The following is a 19,889-nucleotide window of genomic DNA, read 5'->3' as shown; positions in this document are numbered from 1 at the left end:
ATTACCATGGCCTCACATGGGTGGTGTATACAAGAAGCCCAGTCAAAATTCATTATTTCTACAACTGTATATGGCACGCCTGAAAAATGTGATATGGCCTGTCACATAAACAGGAAACAGCCCTTGTAGGGGACTGGGTGGAACTGAAGGCCTAATCCAAATAACATTGTTAGTCATCTCCATATGGTAACTTTTCAGTGCCATGCAAGTTTGGAAAACGTGATTGTAACTGGCTTCCACATGCTCGATGGATGTGTAGATACCAGATGGTGCCTTACTTTTTTAAGTCTTTTCCTAAAATCAATCCAAGACACGAATGTTTTACGTACAGGAGTTGTGGGTGAAAGCCTGCACGTGTGAAGGTTGGTGTTTACACAGGAACAGGGATGGAACCTGCACCACTGGAAGCAGGGTTGAGGTTTCTCTGATCATCTGAAGCTTCTGATGACAATAAGTAGTAAAAACTAGAGAGGCAGCAAATATTATTAAAGACATAGTTGTTGTGGTGGAATGCAATGTACTTTTAAGTGCTGGCTAGTATGTCAGTAAAAGCTGGCCTAATTTCCTCAAAAAGAATACCATGTATTGTAACAACTGACTAATGATATCCTCTTTAGGCATATAAAATAATTAGGCACTTTTAATTTCCCTATATTCAAAGGTATAATCTATGGATTAAATTCTGTGTCTGGTTTTAGTTTTTCAAATGCAGAACAAGAATGCTCCTTGTGAAGTTCCTACCTCTCGTTCCTTGTAGCCTGATCCCTCTTTCCTCAACCTTTCTTCCTCTGAGTGCTTAAGGAGGTTTTGAGAGCATAGTAAACAGGTTAATCACTGAAAGAGAGTAGAGTACGAGCTGATATGATACCATGTGAGGATATTTAGTGTATACCTGGAAAAACAAGCAGTTGCACGTGGGGTATTTTTAATTTCTGGTTTTTGTTGTTGGGCATTTTTAAGTATCCTGTTTATTTTTGTGGGTTGTTGGGAGTGCAGCTTCCAGACTGCAAGTCTGACATGGTTAACCTTTGCTGCTTTGCTGGTTTGCTACTAAGGTACAAATTATGCGATTGGAAATATTGTTACATTCCTTTTCTTTAGAGAAGGCAAATTCTATAAGACCCTAATTTTTCAGGCACGGTTGAGAATAGAAAATAGCAATATTTTGCTCAATATGGGTTTGTTGTGCATTTAATTGTACCAGAAAAATGGAGCTCAGTCGCAAAACTACAGTACCCAGTGGCTACTAACTGGCACATCAGTTGCACAGAGGTTAGGCCTTCATGTGGTCCTGAAGAAGTTCTTTTGCTCCATAGGTGCTTATACTCTTTAGATATACTGTAACACCTCTCAGTGATAATGTAGGAGGGGTTAAGAAATTAAAGTTGAGAGACTGTGGTGTCTGACAAAATGAGGCATGTATAATGTGTAGAATCCAACCCAGGCTAGGTTGAAAGTAATATTCATGTGGTACAACTGTTTAGAAATACACAATGTTAATGCACAAGCTTGGGGCGCATCACTTTATTTTGTCTCATCAAATGTGTTTAAGTGATGATCTTTTGTGGGTTTGAGGGTTTTTTGCGTTTGGTTTTTGTTGGGGTTTTGTTTTGCTGTTCCTGGAAAGCTGGATGAAAAGAGGTCAGAAATTGTAGTCCTGATATCTGGAGAGGGGGAGTACAGGGATCTGCTTCACTTCCTTCCCTGCCACATCCCCCAAATGAATTCTTCCTCTGTAGGTTTTATGGGAGGAAAGGGAAAAAATCTGGAGGGACTTGCTCCATGTGGCTTCCCTCCGGCTAAAGCTGACCCAGCAACAGGGGGAGATGTCACACTGGAACAGATGCTGTGTTCTTCAGATGAATTATGAATTTCAGCCTCTGAAAAGATAAGTCTAAAAGCCTGAGGGCTATGAGGGGAGGGGAAATAAGTTTGAAAAACTGAAACACCACTTTGGGCGCATAAAGATTTGAGAGAAATTCTTTTAGGAATGCTGCATTTGAAGTGTATTTGAGCCTCATACATGTTATGCATATGCAGAAGCGCAGTAAATCCCAGTCAGGTGATGGGCTGGCTGTGTCATGCATGCTATCAGGTGGTATATGGTATGGTCAGGAGGACTTCATAGAGGGATTAAGTAAATTCAAACAGAAGGTATTTTGCAGTTTTCCTAGGTACTCCATTCCAGTTATTAATCACTCTCGTAGTTAGAATGTTTCATCTGTTATTTGGTTTAAATTTGCCTTTCTACAAATTGAAGTGATTATTTCTTAGTCTGCTTTTGATGGTGATGCAGCAAATCATTCACTGTCATCTGCATAACACCATATGCCTTGAAGAAAGATATGTTCCCACTCCATCCCCTGCTCTTCCAGTTCTCCTCTTGTCAGTAACCTCATTTTTAAGGTCTTTGTTTTTCTTCACTTTTAAATGTACTTGGTGAAGTTTTCCTCTGGGTTCCTTCCCCTTCTAGTAGGGAGCCTGAGACTGAGCGCTGTAGTTGACTTGAGGCCTCATCAGTGCTTCAAAGTTATCAAGTGGAGAGCTGGGTAAAGTGAAATTATGACTTCCTTTCTTCATTGTAACACTTCTCTTAATACATCTCAGAATTGCATTTTGCAACTTTCCAGTCTGTGATTTCCAAACATTTTTAGTAGGATAGGTGCCTGGCCAAATGGCCTTGCTTTGTAGCAATGTCTATGTATTTTATACAAAATGTCTCTTGCATTTGCCTTTAGTGACTCTCCCTCCACTAGAAACACAGAGCATTTCCATCATATTTTCCTGGGAATCTGGAGGCATTCATCATCTCATGATGTTTTCATAAAGCACTTGTGAGAATGAGCAATGATTCTGTGAAAAAGTTGGCCTAATTCCAGGACTCTTACATAATTGAGCTAAAAATCTTAAATTTTGTATCTCCTGAACATTGCTCATGGGGAATGTCCCGATTAGTCCTCAGAAAAGATTAGTTAAGCTAATTGACAAAGATCATTCCTTTGGATTAAACTATTTTTCTTTTTGTTCTTGTCTCTTCTTTTTTGACTGTTTTTGTGGTACATTTTTAAACTAAACCTCCTAAAAGTGTTGTAGTTTGTTTTGTTGTTTTTGTTTTTTGGGTTTTTTTTAAGTATTCACTGTTGAGTTGAAATATTTACCCAAGAAGCACCTGAGAGTCACAGTTTAAAAAAAAAAAAAAAAGAGGGGGGATGACACCCTTCAACAGTTGCATTAAAGTGAAGAAGGGAGGCAAAAGTTGGGCGGTTTTTGTTTCCTCTTATTTCAATGGGAAAAAATGCATGTGCTGTCATCTTTTTCTTAGATCACAAGGAATTAAAAGAGCTTTCTTTTACAGGTCAGACTTTAAAATGTGGTCTTTGTTACTTAGAATGTATGAATTAAGAGAGTATGTGGTTAGATAGCTAGCATTACATTTCTATTTGTAGTCTTCTTCCAGAAAGGCTGACCATAAACTTTTCAGAAGTAACCTTTGCTGAAGTACATGCTGCCCTGTTGTCTGAGCTTCTGAGACACTGCAGTCATCAGTAAGTAATCTAAGAATGCTTATGTGCATGGTGGCAGAATCAAGGGAGGAAAACTGCCTGCTCACTGTTCTCCCTGTCTTACTATCATTATTTATTTCAAGTTTTGTTCTAAAATATAATGGTAAATAAATATGATTTAAAATTAACTGAAAAGGTCAGACTGGGAGGTTTGTTTTGAAACATGCATAGAAAGCTGCTCTGAGGAAGAAGAGTTCAATCTTTTTTTTTCCTACTTCATGGGGGATAGGACAAGAAATAACAGGCTTAAATTGCAGAGAATAAAATTTAGTTTAACATTGGGGGCAGGGGGAAGAAATGTGCGTCAGTAAAGATAGTAAAACACTAACAAGTTATCTGAAGAGATATTGGAGAATTAGTTGTTTGAGATTGTCAATTACAGGTTAGAAAAATGCATATTGGGAATAGCACAGGTGTCCTCGATGCTTTCTTGGATGCTTTCCTGCTGCGTGCTGTGATTGAGTGTTTAGGGCTTGGTCTGAATATTGAAAAACTGAATTCTGTCAGAGAAGTTGAGGATCCCTTCATCACTTGAATATATTTTCGTATCTATTCAGACATCCTGATTTAATACAAAACAGGCAAGGATATTTTTCTCCTCTTCTCCTTGTTCCATATGTCTGTGTAGTTAAAATGAAGATGAGTTGCAGCTAAAAAATTTAATGATTTGCACAGCCACTCTAATTTTCGGCTGGGGAGTGTGTTCTTCTAATAGCATTTAACTGTCATTGAGAATGCTGGAGTATTAATGCCACATACAAAACCATCTGGAAAAGAGCTTTTACTGCAGCTTATCAATGTTCCTAACAGGAACCTACCCACAGTCTTTGCTCTCAGAGCAGCAAGACTGGAGAAGCGGTGACAGCTATTATGGCAGGGCACTAATGACTTTGGAGAAATGTTACTTTTGTAATTGGAAATGATACAAACAGTGTCATTAGAACAGATTGTTGATGCCATTTTTATTCTTGTCATAGGCTTAGTTACAAGAATGGATTCACTCTAAGGCGATGACATCAGAATTTTTATGCTTTCCACATTTAGATGGACAGATCATGAGGCCTTAACTCATGAAATGCTGTTTTTCCAGAACACCAGCTCATGTGAGTGTAGATTTGAATGACTGCTTACTTTTCCTTCAGTTGAACAGTAGCACAGAGGAGGTGAAATGCCATTGATGTGATTCTGAAATGTGTCTCAGGAGCTGACAGCTCTGACTTGAGCTCCGATTTTCTTGATCTTTTTTTGATTTGGTGCTGTGAATTGGTTTTGGTTTTGTTCAGGTTTTTCTGTTTGGGTTTGTGGGGGGTTTGTTGGTTTTTGCTTATCTCATCTTTTTAGGTAATTTTTAAGATCTAATGGGCATGTAAGGCCTTCTGTCAGACCTCCACTATTGGTGCTGCATCCTGATTGAAGTGCTCAGCATCTGTTTATTGTGTTCTATTGTCAGTGTTGTTACATGGGAAGGAAACAGCACTAAGGATTTATTCTCTCGGAATATGTGGCCAATAAGGACAAGGAATGGGGGGGGTGTATATATATTATATCTGTGTAACACAGACGTATATTTGGGGGTTCCTCTGTTCACTTTTTAATGTTTCATCCATTGATGGTTTGAATAGTCTGCCTCTGGCTGAGCAGTGAGTTGAGAGTTGGAGCATTCCTGGAAGTCTCAGTCTAGGCCAGACTAGAGACACATAGACATATAAAACAAGACATTTTGGACAGACCTAGATAGGCCTAGTCAGTTTTTGGCATCTGACTGCTGGTGTGTGTTTCTACAGCACCATGAGAAAGGCCTAATCTAACACATCTGATAGATTAGCTTAAATCAAATAAACAGTTTTTTAATGCTGAGGAACTGAAATGGAAGAGTTGATCAGAAAAAAAATCCACCTCGGTTGTTCATTCTGTATCCTTCTCTACTAAAATCACAATACATCAAGTAAATACTGACAAATCAGATCTGAAAAGGATGAAGGATGCTGATGACCACAAGTCATCTGAGGTGTGAGTACTGCAAATTTCTTGTCTTCATTCTCAACAAGAAAACATAAAGTCCCTTAATATTGATTAATTCAACAAGGCAACTCCTCATACCTCTCATTTGAAGTTTTCAGTTTGTTTCCCACACTCATAGTCTGAATAGGTGTCTCAGCACAGTGGCAGAATTACCAGTTAAAACTTATGCTTCGAATTTTGTTTCTGGTTTAGGTGGGAAATAACATGGAATTCCTATGTAAGCCCTATGTTACACAGAGATCCCTGACTTACTGCAGCGACCAGAGAGAGGGCAAGACCAAAAGTCAGAAACTTGCTGTAAAGGGCTCCAAAATAGGGTTATGGCCACTTGCTGCTAGTTTTCTGTGAGTAACTCTCCAAAAAAAAACCGAGATGGAATTCCTGCTGGCAGAGGTGTGACTTTTGTATTTTTACATTCTGAAGCGTACTGAATGCACTCTGAATAAATGTTCAATGTGTTTCAGTTCCCTAGGCGGTTAAAAGTGACCCAACAGGGTGGATTTACGGTTGTGACGATGAACTAAGACCGATTTCCTCTGTGTTCAGAATACAGCCGGGCGGTGTGACCAAAATACAGTGCGCTGGCTTCCCCTTCTGGCCGAAAGAAGTAAGTCATCCTGACGGCGGGAGTCACACGAACTTTTTCTCAATTGTATTTCTACGTACTAAACACTAGTTTTCAGAGGACAAATTAATGGCTAACTGCCAGTGTGGGGGGGAAAGGTTAGTGGAACATCTTTGCTTCTTGAAACATAATATAGTGTTATATCGAGATGTTACTCTTTGAACATAGAATTCTTTTCTAAACATGGACCTAATCTGGAAAGTATTGAGATGAAAATACCAACTTCTGGATTAAAAGATTCCTGATTTCCCTTCTAGACCTCTGTTTGCTGTTCCTAGAAACAAATATTTTAGTTCTTTTCATATTCTGTATGCTAATTTTCCCCATGCAACTGCATCACTTATGATTGTAAATTTCTTTTTTGCTTGGACTTTGGGCTTTTTTTCTTGCCTTTTTGCCTTATTTAAGGATTCCTCTTTCATTTTAATTCTATGGTACAACATTTTGTAGCATTAGGCTAAGCTTTGTAAATAGAGATGTACTATTGTAAAGGTGTTTCCTTTGTGGTATAAAGCAATGACTCACAATATGATCCAACATGCTTTTTAGCAAGCCCTTTCTAAGTTAGTTTGCCAGCCTTTTACAATGTTGTTTTGCCATGTTTCTGGATGTGCTGATAATATAACATTAAATCCTAGCAGAATCTTTCCTCTGTCGTTTTCACTCCCACTTCCACTACCTGGAAAAAAAATGGGACATTGAAATCACTACACAATTTTGCACTATAAGAAGACCAAAGTCTTGCTTTTGTGGGCATATTGGAGAGCAAACATGCAAATACAACATGTATGCACATACATACATACCAGAGAAACAGAAATTTCCAGTGTGATAAACAGGAGGCTCATGTTTAAGGCACTTAGGTGGAGTGCCAGAAACAGGCTTCCCTGTTCGTACCACAGCTTTGGTCCCAAATGGAAACACTTAAGTTTTCCTATTTCTCGGTTTTGAATCCTCACTATCAGATGGGCTTGGTTTTCCGTTTCATCTTGGCCGTGTCATCCTGAAACAGAAAGTATCTTGATATGTTTTGCTGCAATGTTATGTTCCTAAGGATAACTCTACCCACTACCTCACTTCCACCAATTGTGGTTTTCACCTGCTGGTGAGGCACTCAGCATAGGGATGTTCAGACAAAGACCTCTGAGCATCAATGCTGTTGGAGATGCAGGGAAAAACATTTGAATGCATGAAAGAGTATGTATTTACTCTTAATATTCATATTGTCTACAATGATAAACTGAGTGAAGCATTCACCATTCCTTGCTTCACCTTGGGAACTTTAAGGTATTCACTTTTTGCTGTGTAAGATTGTGCTAAATTCATTCTGACCTAATAAATCTTTAGCACCCTGGGGTAGAGGGAAGGAGAATTGTATTTGGTCACTTGAAAGTCTCAGTCCTCTGCTCAGGGCTTTGTCAACTACAGAACTTAAAAATTGCAGCAATCAAGCCTTTCCTTAAGCAAAAAGTAGCTTAAGGAAAGTAGCTTAAATGCAGGTGGGTTGGCAAAGTCAAATGTCAGATTGTATTATGCCTCTTATGTTTACTAATATACTTGCTATGGTTTCATTGCTGTATTGAAAAAAAACAGGAGGAGGCAATTAATGATTTCCTTTTCAGCTGTGCAATAATGAACTACATGAGAAATATTTTGATATCATGAGTCATTGGTGGCCATGCAGAAAAACATAGTCTTTAAGCCAAGCTTTTAAATACTTTCTTAACTGAAAGAAAAAAAATATATTATTTTACTGGCAAGTGAGTTGCTCTTCCAGGTTTATAATTTTAACAATGAATCAGCTGTGGAGAACATTATTTAACTTGCTTTCACAACCAGTAGACTTATATGAATAATGTTTGGGTTTTTTTCTGCCCATACAGTAATTTTTTTCCCAAAGGAATGTCAACATTTGCAGAAAAGATAATTCCTTTTAAAAGAAAATATGTTTTTATCTGTCCCCTTCATATGTCATTTTATATCAGGCAGTTCATCATGAACAAATAAAAAACTTGTTCATAAGCCATAGAAAACTTTCCTGTAATTATATAATTTCTCACTAATGTGTAATTATAGCTCAGTTGATACCAACAAGAAAACGTTAAAGTCGCTGCTCTAAGGTTTTGTGAAGAAACTTCAGCTCCCTTGTTTATAAAAATATTACACAAATATAAACCACAGTAGTTTAAGATTAATTTTTCCTCTTCTTCAGATTCTCTCTTGTAGGTCTCAGCCAAAGCTCAAAAAGCAAATTTGTTTTTCCAGGCTCTCAAGCAGCCCTATGAGCTCTGATAACCTCATGGCTCCTCACCAGCACGAGTACAGCGAATCCGCTCAGCTGTTGGAGCCGTCCCACCTTTGTAGGTGGCTGAACCTGGGAAGCTGTGGTGAGGCTCTTGTCTCCAGACCTAGCCAGGGAGCTGACCTGCTGCTCTGTCCTGGCCTTTTTGTAGTAAAACCTTAGGATGCCTGTAGTCAGCAAACATCTGTTTGTGTAGCTGTCGGTGAGTCTTTGGGGAGATGAACTTTTTTTGTGCTGTTTTCTTGCCTGAGTCATGACTGCAAATCTGAGGTCTGGGTTCAAGTTGCATTTAAACAGCAGACTTTCACCTGTGAATATGCTTCCTATTGTTTTTATTTCACATCTTTTAAGATGAGAGAGAAGGTATATTTTGTCTAAAATGCTAAGATTGCTCTTGAAAGGCTAGTGCTTTCTTCTTGAAAGGAAGGCTGTAATCAGCTGTTGCCTTGCTCAGCGTTTTGCTGTAAAGAGGAGGTTGGATCGATCTTCTCTGCTTGTGTGAAAACTGAAATGAATTGAGGGTTGTCCTCTGCAGGAAAGGACTACAGCTTCAGTTTGTACCGTAGCAAGGACTGTAGTTATTCTGCAACTTAGCTAAACCTGATATGCAGGCAGGATTTAACTCTTGCTGCAAATTGACACTTGTTTGTTGCTCTGGCCAACTGCTGTAGGAATCTCTTGGGTTTGTTGTTTGTTGTTTTTTTTCCCTTGGATTGCTTGTAATAAAATACTTGTATATTTTGTAATACAGCCATTAGTCCAGTTGCAATCATACTAGCCAAGAACGTGCATTTGCAAGTGAGGAGGGTGGACTTACTACAAGCAGAGTGGAGAAATGCTGGAGGAAAAAGAGAGTGAGGACCACCAAGTGTTACACTGGAACTGCAATGTGAGAAGTCAGTGCAGGAATTGCCACTGAATTCATATTCCTGAATGAGAAGTTCATTTTGTAATATAGCATAATAGAGCAAGGGATTCAGGTGCATAGCAGAGCCTTCTTAAACCCCCATCCTGGGGGTAGAAAGAACTGATGAAATAAAATCCCATCTCTAAGAAATAATAATTTTTTCTTGTGACACAAATTTCATAACTCACAACCAGTATGGATTGTAGGCATGCCAGACCTTTTAACATACAGAGAGCAGGATCAATAGAGAATTCCTAACAAAATTACATCTTTACATGTTCAGGAAAAAGCTGGTGAGTTTCAAGCTGGTCCTCTTTATTTAATTTCATCAGTTATTTGTCCTGTTGTAATTTCATTTAGATCACAGAGATTTGTTAGTTTTGTATTTGCCTTTATAGCACATAGCTGTAAAGAAATATCCATGCCTATATTAAATATTGTTGTGGTAATTATGTGCAAAAAGATTACTTTGGGGCTGCTTAAAGAGGAGGTGAACAGAGCAAGGAAATCAGAGTGCTGGCAGAGAAAGGGAGAATGAATGAATCCAACTAAAACTGCAAGGGGAAGTCAGTTGGATGGAATGTAAATCTGCATGGTTGAATTTGGCAGAGATGTTAATGCTAATACTATTTCTGCTGTGAGAAGTTACAGAAGGGTCTCTTTCTATTATTTTATGATGATTGGGATTCAGTTGCACGTTTTGTCTGAATACTTGTGCCTCCCTGCACCTGTAGTTCATGACACAATACTTTATAACACCTTATAGGATATTTGATTTAGTATTGGCTCAGAAGGAAGACTGCCATTTCACGAGTTACCACTACTCTTTTCTTTAACATCTGGGGTAAACTTGCAGCAAGGAGGTTAAACCAGACAATTTTCTTTAAATCTTGGACAAGTTTGCAGATGGTGATGGAATGACTATGGGGTGCACACTTTTATTCCTCTGACACCCCTGGGGAAAAGAAGCATAGAGAACACAAAGGAAGATGAGTTAAATTTGAAATTAAAAAAGCTTCCAAACCAACAAACACACACAGACATACACACATACATTGGAAAGATTATTTAAAAGAATAAGAGGAGAAACAGAACCTGATGTGGAAAGCTACTGACTTACCCTCCTGAATACTTCAGCTACAATGTTAAGTAAATTAATGATGAATGCATAGAACACATGAGCCTAAAGCAGTTTGTCTACTGGAGATCAGAAAGCACAAATACAGTGAATCTGACCAAAATTCATTGGGCTGTTTGTAATAAAGACAAAAAAAAAAGCATGTTTGGTCACATACCTTAAAAGATCATAGGGGAAACATAAAATCAGAGGTGGTAGAAGAGTGCACAGTTCTAGGAGACGTGTGTAATCTCTTCTCCAGAATACTGAAAGAAGGGGTGTGTGTAATTGATAATACAACAGGAAGTCTTCCTATCATATCTGATATTTGGAAACTCTAGTCTCTGACTGGAGAAAAGCAAACTTATTTAATCTGAGTTGAGAGGAAAAGGGGGAAAAAAGAGAGATGGCTTGAACAATTTGGATTTCCAGACCTCACCAGTGTGCAAAGTCTTGAAAACAGTTCTTGCAGCAAGACTGCTCTAAAGCACATACATGCTTGTTTGTGGTCATATCAGATTGGCAGAGCAACTGATGGGCTGTATAAAATAGCAGAAGTTTTGTTCTGAACTGCTGGATGCACAATTTAATCTCATTCCTATTATTCCAGTCCACAAGGTTATCATAGACAGAGAACTGAACAATCCACTCTCCTCTTCAGCGTTGACAAAATGTTTTGCGTATTCATTCATCTAGGCCAATGATAAATTATTCAAGATGAAAGTATACAAAGTGGAATACACTCCAGGATCAATTAAGCCATAGCAGAATGGCTTTTTTGTTGTTGCTGCTGTTATTAAAATAATAACGGGGATGTGCTACATAGGTTTAAGCACAGCACTTGAAACAGAGAGCCTTAGAAAGCTTATTTAATGAAGAGATTATAGTGATACATGCTAACTGATGAACAAGTATCTGGTTAAACAGAAAGACTTCTTGTTTGCTGTGGTTCCATCACATGCTGATAGGGACACAAAATTGCAAGTTTTCTCAGCTCTGAAGAGAGTGCAGTCCTCTGGGTCTGATAATCTTCTGGACTGGAATAAAAGCAATGAGATTAAATCGTGCATTCAGCCATAAAGAATAAAACTTTCACTATTTTATAACGTGCAGCACTTGCACTGCCCGTGTGATGAGAACTGTGAATGGGTCTGGTGTGATGGTAAGACTGCAAGGCACTAGGAACAGCTCAGCCAGGAGGATTCTGTGCATTTACATTTTCTGGGAATAAATGTGTGTACTTTAACAAGGAGATGGGCGGAAAAGGGGTTGTAAGACGACGGGAGGAAATAATAACAGTTTTAAAAAAGTAAAACAAAACCCACCCCGCAATAAACCAACATTCCATTCCATGGCAGGAAATTTAAAAAATCAGGTTTAACTTGCCAAAGCGAAGACTGAAAATAAATATGATGTAATAAGCACAGGGGGGGGGTTAAGCATTTCTTCTCTCTTTCCTGCCATCTGAAATGAAACGAGGGGAAGAGCAAATCGCCACGCACACACTCAAAGCGGACACTTCTAAGATCTCAGGGAAAAAAATGAGGGTTTGCAACACCCTTCCTTGAAAGGCCAGGGCAGAGGGACTGTGGCTCCATCGGCGTGGAAGTCTGTGTGCTCATGGAATGGCCAGAACTGAGACCTGAGGATTTGAAACCCGGCTTTGCAGGGCGAGGAGGACGGGGGTGGGCAGGGTGGTGGGGGGGGGGGAAGCTCCTTTCCTTTCGGGACCCCCCCGCCCCATCCTATCTCCCAGTTCCCTGCCCGGACAGCGGGTTCCGGCTCAGCCTGAGGGCGTCACTTCCCGGGGCGGAGCGGGGCGGACCGTGGTAGGTGCCGGGAATGGCGGGGAGCGGGGGATTTTCCCGCACCCTCGTCCCCCTCAGCGGTCGCGCCCGGGCCGCGGCGATGGAGTGGCTGCGGGGCCGGGGCTGCCCGGGATCCTCCGGGAGGCTTCAGCTCCTTGGGTTTATTCCTAAACGTTCTTGGGCCTCAGCCCCCCTCCCCTGCCCCCACCTTTTTTTTTTTTTTCCGGACAAAAAACCCTCATCCCGAACAATTGTTAAAAACAGCCCTGCAGCCGTGAGAGTGGGACACAGAGCGATTTCGGGGAGCATAAGGGTTGTTTTGTACCTGGATTTGCGGCGCGCTGCGTGCGGTCTCAGAGGCTGCCTTATTTAAAACTGCTGTTTCTGTGTCTGCTTTTTCATAAAAGTAATATTTTATTGAGTATGACAATAAAGAGAGAATGCGCTTTTGCAGGTTGTGTGGCTACTTTTCATTGTGTCTTTTTAGCGGGAAAAGGGAACTATCTTTTTTCAAGACAGTAGGTATGGATAAAATAAAAGCTGATGGTCACCTGTGCAGACAGGTTTCATTTGAGTCCTTACAAGCGCTTTGAAGAAAGTAAAAATGTTTCTCTTTCTCTTTAGGGCGTCTGCAAACAGAAGTGAACTGATACCTCTGGTAGTTTTTCATTCCGAACAAGATGAGGATCCCCTCTTTGCTGATGGGATTCCCTCGTTATTTCTCCAGAAGAACTTATTTCATGAACTTTCACTTCGTTTCCAGAGCAGATTTTCTGTGCATTGGATCTCTTGCATCAGTGCCCCACTGCCGTACAAAATGGATGTGTTCATCAAATGGTTTGAGGAGAGAGCTCTGTCAACAAGTAGCCCCTGAGCAGCAAATAGAGGAACTTTCTGACAGAGAACAAAGACTCGTAGACAGACTTTACAATGGACTAATCCAGGGTCATAGAGCCTGTTTAGCCGAAGCCATTACACTTGTAGAATCAACTCAGAGTAGGAAGAAGAAAGTAGCCCAGGTGCTCCTTCAGAAGGTATTATCCTACCACAGGGAACAAGAAAAATTAAATCAAGGAAAACCACTTGCCTTTAGAGTGGGTTAGTCCTTTTATATGTCTACTAGTTGCTTACGTGGAATTGCAGTTCTCACCTTTCATCATCATTATTATTTCGGGTCTGTAGTCTTGGATTGTTGGTTTTGTGTGGTTTGTAACCAATTAGATCACTTCTGTTGTCCAGTGGAATTATGGCTTGATCTGAAAGATGCTTTTGAAAAAGCATTAGAAATTATTGTTGCATCTTGGGGGTGTGTTATGTGGGGTATTTTTTGTAACTGTTATGAACTGAAACTTTAGGCGGTTTGCAGATTAATGCAGATATTATCTATACCTAGCAAGAAAGGATGTAGTCAAGCAGACCTAATCTTTCCCCGAAGAACGTGTTTTCTTGAATCCCTTTTTTGATTTACAAAAGATAAAACACGTACTTTCGTGTTTTATGGCCTTCCTTTAAAGCAGCCTACTTTTCAGCTGAAAGAGACTTGCACCTGGTTCTCTTGGAAGCTCTGGAATATTTTCCCCGTGCAAAGAGATGGGCTACTAATGTATGTCATGCCCAGCTCATTTCTTGTATCTGTACCAAGGTGGTAAGAACAAGAACTTGAGTGTGGGAGTAAGAAAAGTTTGGTGCTAATCTTAGTTTGCGAGCAAGTAAATGGCCTCATTTTTTGAAGTAACAGCTCTGCAAGGTAAGGGCTTTTGCTTTTACAGTGTTTCTTTTATAAATGTCAGTACATCTGAAAAACGCAGTTTTAGAATGAAATGTTTTGAAAGTTCTGAAAAATAAATATAAGTAAATTTATTTGGAGGGAAGTAAATATGTGTGGATAACGTTATGTTAGTGTGGGTAGGATGAAGGGTAGTGAAGTGAGGGCTGCTGTGTTGGGTGAATCAGGATGGCGTATTTTGAGTGAATTACAACTGGTTAGGTGGTGTAACAGTTTTGACATATCTTCTATTTGCCTTTGCTGTGATATTGTGTTAAAGTATGAGTTGTTATCAACTTAGATGTTGATGGTGTTCATGTGATATATAATTTATTTGATTAACAAAAGGTTTTTTCCTTCCTAATATGATTATTTAGGGTTGTCTGGTCCTCCCGGTGCTGGGAAATCGACTTTCATAGAGTGCTTTGGGAAAATGCTTACAGAAAGAAAACACAAAGTGTCTGTGCTGGCTGTTGACCCTTCCTCTAGTACAAGCGGTGGTGAGTGTGAATTAAAGTTTGAGTCAGATTTCCAATACCTTGTTTCCAATACCTTGTCAACTATAGGAGTATCTCTTTGGGCCAAGTGGAGTAAAATTTGCAGCCTCTAAAAGAAAAATATTGAATGTATCAGGTTTTCATTTTTTTCCCCATCTGATATAAAATTGGGAAATAGGTATCAGTGTCCTGATTTTGTGACATTTCCTTTTTTCCAGTGTTGGAATGTTCAACCTTACAGTTTTTTTTTTTCTAAATTTGAATTTCTTTGAAGCTGTGTGACTGTAACGTGTCACTTTCAAATAAAAGATCGTAGGGGAATTATAAGCTGACCATGCTTGATTCATGGTATCCCTGACATAAATATAGAATCTTGATTCTGATTTTTATCTAATGGACAGCTTCCAGGGAACGTCATTAGTTTTTTCAGCTTCTGTGATGTGTAACTATTTATAAAGACAAAAAACTTCAGCATTGCAATGACCTGGCGCTAAGACAAACTGTATTCTTGAGTGCATGCATTCAGGATGCATCAGGATAGCAAAATATGATAGCAAGACTGCACCAGTTGAAAGAATTGAGCATCCCTCATCTTTTGGAATGTGCGTTGTGTGCACGGATCTTGCTGAGACGGATGCACAATTTGTTCAAATAGATTTATGTCACATTTCTTAAAACAAAAAAAATCCACTCTCAAGATGTATCAGAATCATAATGCAGATATTTGTTCCTTTAGACAGAAACAGCAAATATTTGGTTGTGTGGCCTGGTGTGTAGGCCTCAAAAAGCCATTCAGGAAGTGTAGAAATAATTCTGATCTAGAACAAATTCTTCGTATTTAATACTAATAGGGTCTGCTTATCAGGCCTTTCCAGCTTCTGATTGGTGGAAGAACCAGGCCATAACTTCCTAGTCCTCAGCAAAGTCTTGAGCAACTGTTGCTGGGATATTCCTATTTGACTAACTTAGCCCAAAAGGTCTGTCTTTTCCCACCCATTTATTGGTGGGAGGGAGAAGGGGAAGTTTGGCTGTGTTGCACTTCCGAAATAATTTAACATTACATGTTTAAGGTTCTCTGTTGGGTGATAAAACACGGATGACTGAGTTGTCAAGAGACATGAATGCCTACATCAGGCCATCTCCAACCAGTGGGACGCTGGGAGGTGTAACAAGGACCACAAATGAAGCCATTCTGCTGTGTGAAGGAGGAGGCTACGATGTTGTTCTTGTGGAAACTGTGGGTATGTGCTTAGGGCTTCCTTTTAATTATCCTGTTGTGATATCTAAATAAGGTGTGTTACTAATTGCATGCTTTCATCCTTGATTCTGCTCATGTTTGATACGTGGTCACTGGTTGAACACAAATGCCCATTCTGTCTATTTTCTGGTCTTCTTTGTCTTTTACAAAACTGTTGTGTTTCCTGTCATCTTTGTTTTGTTAGGTGGGTTTGTTTGTGGTGCAGTGCTGGGATCTGTAATAATTATTGTCATGAATGTGATTGAAAGTTTGCAATAAACGGTGAACTGTGAATTTAATTTTTTAGGTGTGGGACAGTCAGAATTTGCTGTGGCTGATATGGTTGATATGTTTATATTACTGCTACCACCTGCAGGTGGAGATGAATTACAGGTATTTCTCAGTTTCTCTTATTGATTACTACCTAGGACTAGAAAGAGAAACTTAATTCAAGATACAGTATCTGCAGAAAGTCCACATCAACAGTCCATTACACTGCTAGTATCAAAGTATTTTCAGTGTCATCAATTTATTGCACAGCTAAGATCCAATATGCTCCCCTGATTTTGGAAATATTAGGATGTAAAATTTTGATACTCTGTAGCTTACCTTTGACGTAATTACTAGTTACATAAAATTTTTGGGAGTGGTTTTTGCATTATAGGAAAACAGAAATGAATATAAATAGTTTTGCAAACTTGGTCATGTTTTGGGTAAACCCGAGTCTCAACACATGAAATAGGTTTGCATGTGAACTCTGATGTCCATATGTAGTGTTCTTGTGTCAAAGTAGAGTAATAACTGCTAATGACAGAGGGTGTTGGTGCTACTCTTGCTTGACTAGCACATACACACACATGTACACATACCAAAGTCAGAGCCACTAGAAACTGAACTAGCATTTTGAGCTGCTTTTTGTGATAAATCAGCGTGTCACAGTCCTTCTGGGTGTTCATGATTTCTCTCCATGTTCCACTTAGGGTATCAAGCGGGGTATAATTGAGATGGCAGATCTGGTTGCTATAAATAAAGCTGATGGTGATTTAGTTGTGGCTGCACGGAGAATACAGGCTGAATACATCAGTGCTATGAAGCTGCTTCGCAAGCGTTCGAAGGTTTGGAGACCAAAGGTTTGTGTACTTCCCTGTGGTTTGTGTGTCAGTTTGGGTATGCCTTTGTTTTGTTTGGGTTTTGTTGGTGTGTTTGGCTTTTTTTTTATATTTTTTCCCCCAGAAAAAATGCTGAATGAGTTAGGATTGATATCCTCTCATCTAGCTGTACTAGTCTCCCTGGGCTCTTTTATAAAAAAAATTTCAGTTGGTTGTTTAGTTTTACACTGTGCTGGAGAGCTGATTGCTGCTGTTTGTGTGTCACCTCTGATCTCAAGGTGTGCCACATGAAACACTGTGCAAAGCCAGTCCTCCTTCCCATGAGTTCTGTCCTGAGCTACAATCTCAGCACTGGCAGACCTATTACTAACATCAGTAGTGGTACAAACTTTACTTGCTTTTTGTAAACTCTGCATATCTTAAAATATCCCATAGGCCATTTCTCCGTCATTTGTAACTCTGAAGCCTGTGGTTATCTTTGTTCTTTCATTAGTACTTCTGTTTCCTTTGCTTTAATGTTTTTTCATTGCTCACAGAATGAAAGTTCTTGGGCAAGAGCCTTGTCTACCTGTGTATTCAACGTCTAGATTATTGGAGTTCTCATCCCCTGGGTCTCCAGTTTTGATGCTGTATTTCATGTATTAAAAGGTTACAGTAAATTATAAAGGAGAAGATTCAGTACTAATTTTTAATGTGTGTCTATAGAATAAGCACAGACACACACTCTCACTTCCCTTATTTACGTACATGTATCTATAAACCAGGTTTGCTCTACCCTGGTGTTAAAATTGACCCATTGAATTAAGGTTAAATCAGCTGGGCTGCCTGAGGTTTAGCTGTCCTTTTGTAAGTGGGGGAAAGAGAGGGAGACTTAAAAAAAAACATTTAAAAGACTATGTTAGATATCTGAAATATTATTGGCAAAATTAATTCCTAGTCTGGAAAGCTAAGGCCAAAAAATAGTCAAAATACCTCATTTTTGGCATACTTTAGGTGCAAAAGGATAGCTACCAGAATATGTATTTTAACTCTACGTGTCAGTAAAAAAGCAATAATGTACCTTTTAGTTTAAGGTCTCATTAAAAATTATTCTCATTATACAAGCAGTTGGACAAGGCCTATTAATCCCAAATACTGTGGATCTCAGGGTCCGCTTATAGTTGGTAGAATCCCAATTTTGAGATATCTTTTCAAAAAAACCCCACAGAACCACCAGAAGTGAAGTGAGCGTGTTGAGTGAAGCTTGCCTTACGCCTTTCTTAATTTTCATGGAATTTACCTGGTGCAGTAATTGAACCCTCGTGCCCAGTGGTTCCTTGGCTTTAAAGATTCCTCTGAATCCAACAGGTAATGCGCATCTCTGCCAAAACTGGAGAAGGTATCTCGGATATGTGGGATAAAATGACTGAGTTCCGTGACCTCATGCTCACGAGCGGTGAGTTGATTGCCAAACGACGGAAGCAGCAGAAAGTGTGGATGTGGAATCTCATCCAAGCAAACATGTTGGAACATTTCCGGTGTCACTTGGCAGTCAAGGATAAGATTCCACTTCTAGAAGAAAAGGTTCTTAGTGGAGTCTTGTCTCCTGGACTGGCAGCCGACCTGCTACTGAAAGCATTCAAAGATAGTCTCTAAGCATTATTTTCTTATTATGTTCCTGAAAAGTGCTTTATGTAAACATGAACATTAAATACACTTTTTCTATGTGTGGATTCCAATGTTTTACTACAGCAGACATTAAGGGAATACCTAGCCACAACTCTGCAAAAGAGTACCACTGGATTATGGGATGATCATGACAAATCCAAACACTCGCTCAGAGATTACTACAGACTGTACTGGAAAAAAGCACAAGCCTAGATCTTCTATTTGTATACACCATAGATCTGTTGATAGGAAATGGATGCCCATGTGAAAATGTGACTGGTTTTGGGAGGGTGTGAGAGTAAGGCTTGTGCTGGTGCAGGGTTTTATTCTGGTTATGGGGTCATCTTAGGAACAGTTGACACCGCAGCTTTCCAATGTATTTTTTCTAATATAGCACCAGCTGTTGCCAGAATGGATTGCATTTTTTTCTTTCCTTACCTTGAGTGACAGCAAGAACATTGCACTGCCTGACAGCACTTGACCACAGTCTTAGTTTTAAATAAATTTTATACATATAAATAGAACATAGTTGTGTTTAGTCCCTGTTGGAAGCTATAGTTAGTTATTATACACTGTACACAAGGAGAAGGGAATTTTAACTGTCCCAAAATAGATATTTTAATACAAAAGCAAAATTTAGTTAGACTTTTTTAAAATGCAGACATCAGATGGAACAAATGTTACCCATGATGTTTTAATAGCATATGTCTTTATACTAGAATAATAGATCTCTAGAAATAATGGTTTGAGGTTTTCTGATCTGACTTATGTTTTCTGGATTCAGACAAAATGGCCAGTTGTGTTTTTGGTATTTTTTTCCTCTCTCACAGAAGACATGACTGCTTACAACCAAAAGCACCTTTATTTTTTATTTTCCTTTGAGAAAAATCTGGAGGAAGCATTTTCCTAAGCCATGATCTAGAAAGCAGAGCTCGTCTGGTACCTACTAAATGTGAAGGATGAAGTGGAAAAGTGTTGATTTTTGGAGACCTGACTGAAAAAACAGTAAAATATGAGAGTTTGTGAGTCTGTTGTTGCTTAGGTGAATTAACTTTTTAAAACATACATTGAAAGTGGTGATTTTCATAGTTTTGATTTTCCTAACTTGTACAGAAAAGGTATGGTGTCTTTAGCTCAGTTTCACCTGTTTGGCTTGTAGCAACCCAATTCCACATAGCAATGAATTGGTTTGCTTAGGTCCTCTTTTTTCCTTAATATTTTTTTTCCCCCAAAATATTTTTTTCTCTTCTTTCCCCTTATCCCAGTTGTTATATTGTGCTCCCAACTGAG

General features: G+C 39.2%; 1 protein-coding gene across 5 annotated transcripts; it reads left to right on the top strand.

Annotated features, from left to right (window-relative positions):
* Window positions 1-6,017: 6,017 nt before the first annotated feature.
* Window positions 6,018-18,656, top strand: MMAA (metabolism of cobalamin associated A). Of its 5 annotated transcripts, XM_027692749.1 has the most exons (8): window positions 6,018-6,192; window positions 8,476-8,597; window positions 12,969-13,442; window positions 14,487-14,609; window positions 15,677-15,847; window positions 16,151-16,236; window positions 16,824-16,973; window positions 18,300-18,656. In XM_027692749.1, the coding sequence occupies exons 3-8, from the start codon at window positions 13,025-13,027 to the stop codon at window positions 18,585-18,587; spliced, it is 1,236 nt and encodes a 411-aa protein (XP_027548550.1). In that variant the 5' UTR covers window positions 6,018-6,192; window positions 8,476-8,597; window positions 12,969-13,024; the 3' UTR covers window positions 18,588-18,656. The 5 variants fall into 5 exon arrangements, with proteins under 5 accessions (XP_027548550.1, XP_027548549.1, XP_027548552.1 ...); XM_027692748.1 differs by lacking the exons at window positions 6,018-6,192; window positions 8,476-8,597 and adding an exon at window positions 12,340-12,365; XM_027692751.1 differs by lacking the exons at window positions 6,018-6,192; window positions 8,476-8,597 and adding an exon at window positions 12,372-12,750 and having other exon boundaries at window positions 16,824-16,958.
* The last annotated feature ends 1,233 nt before the right edge of the window (window positions 18,657-19,889 follow it).

The sequence above is a fragment of the Neopelma chrysocephalum genome, unplaced genomic scaffold (genome assembly GCF_003984885.1).
Source record: "Neopelma chrysocephalum unplaced genomic scaffold, ASM398488v2 Primary Assembly neopelma1_88, whole genome shotgun sequence".
Lineage (NCBI taxonomy): Eukaryota > Metazoa > Chordata > Aves > Passeriformes > Pipridae > Neopelma > Neopelma chrysocephalum.
This window is presented reverse-complemented; position numbering and strand designations above follow the sequence as displayed.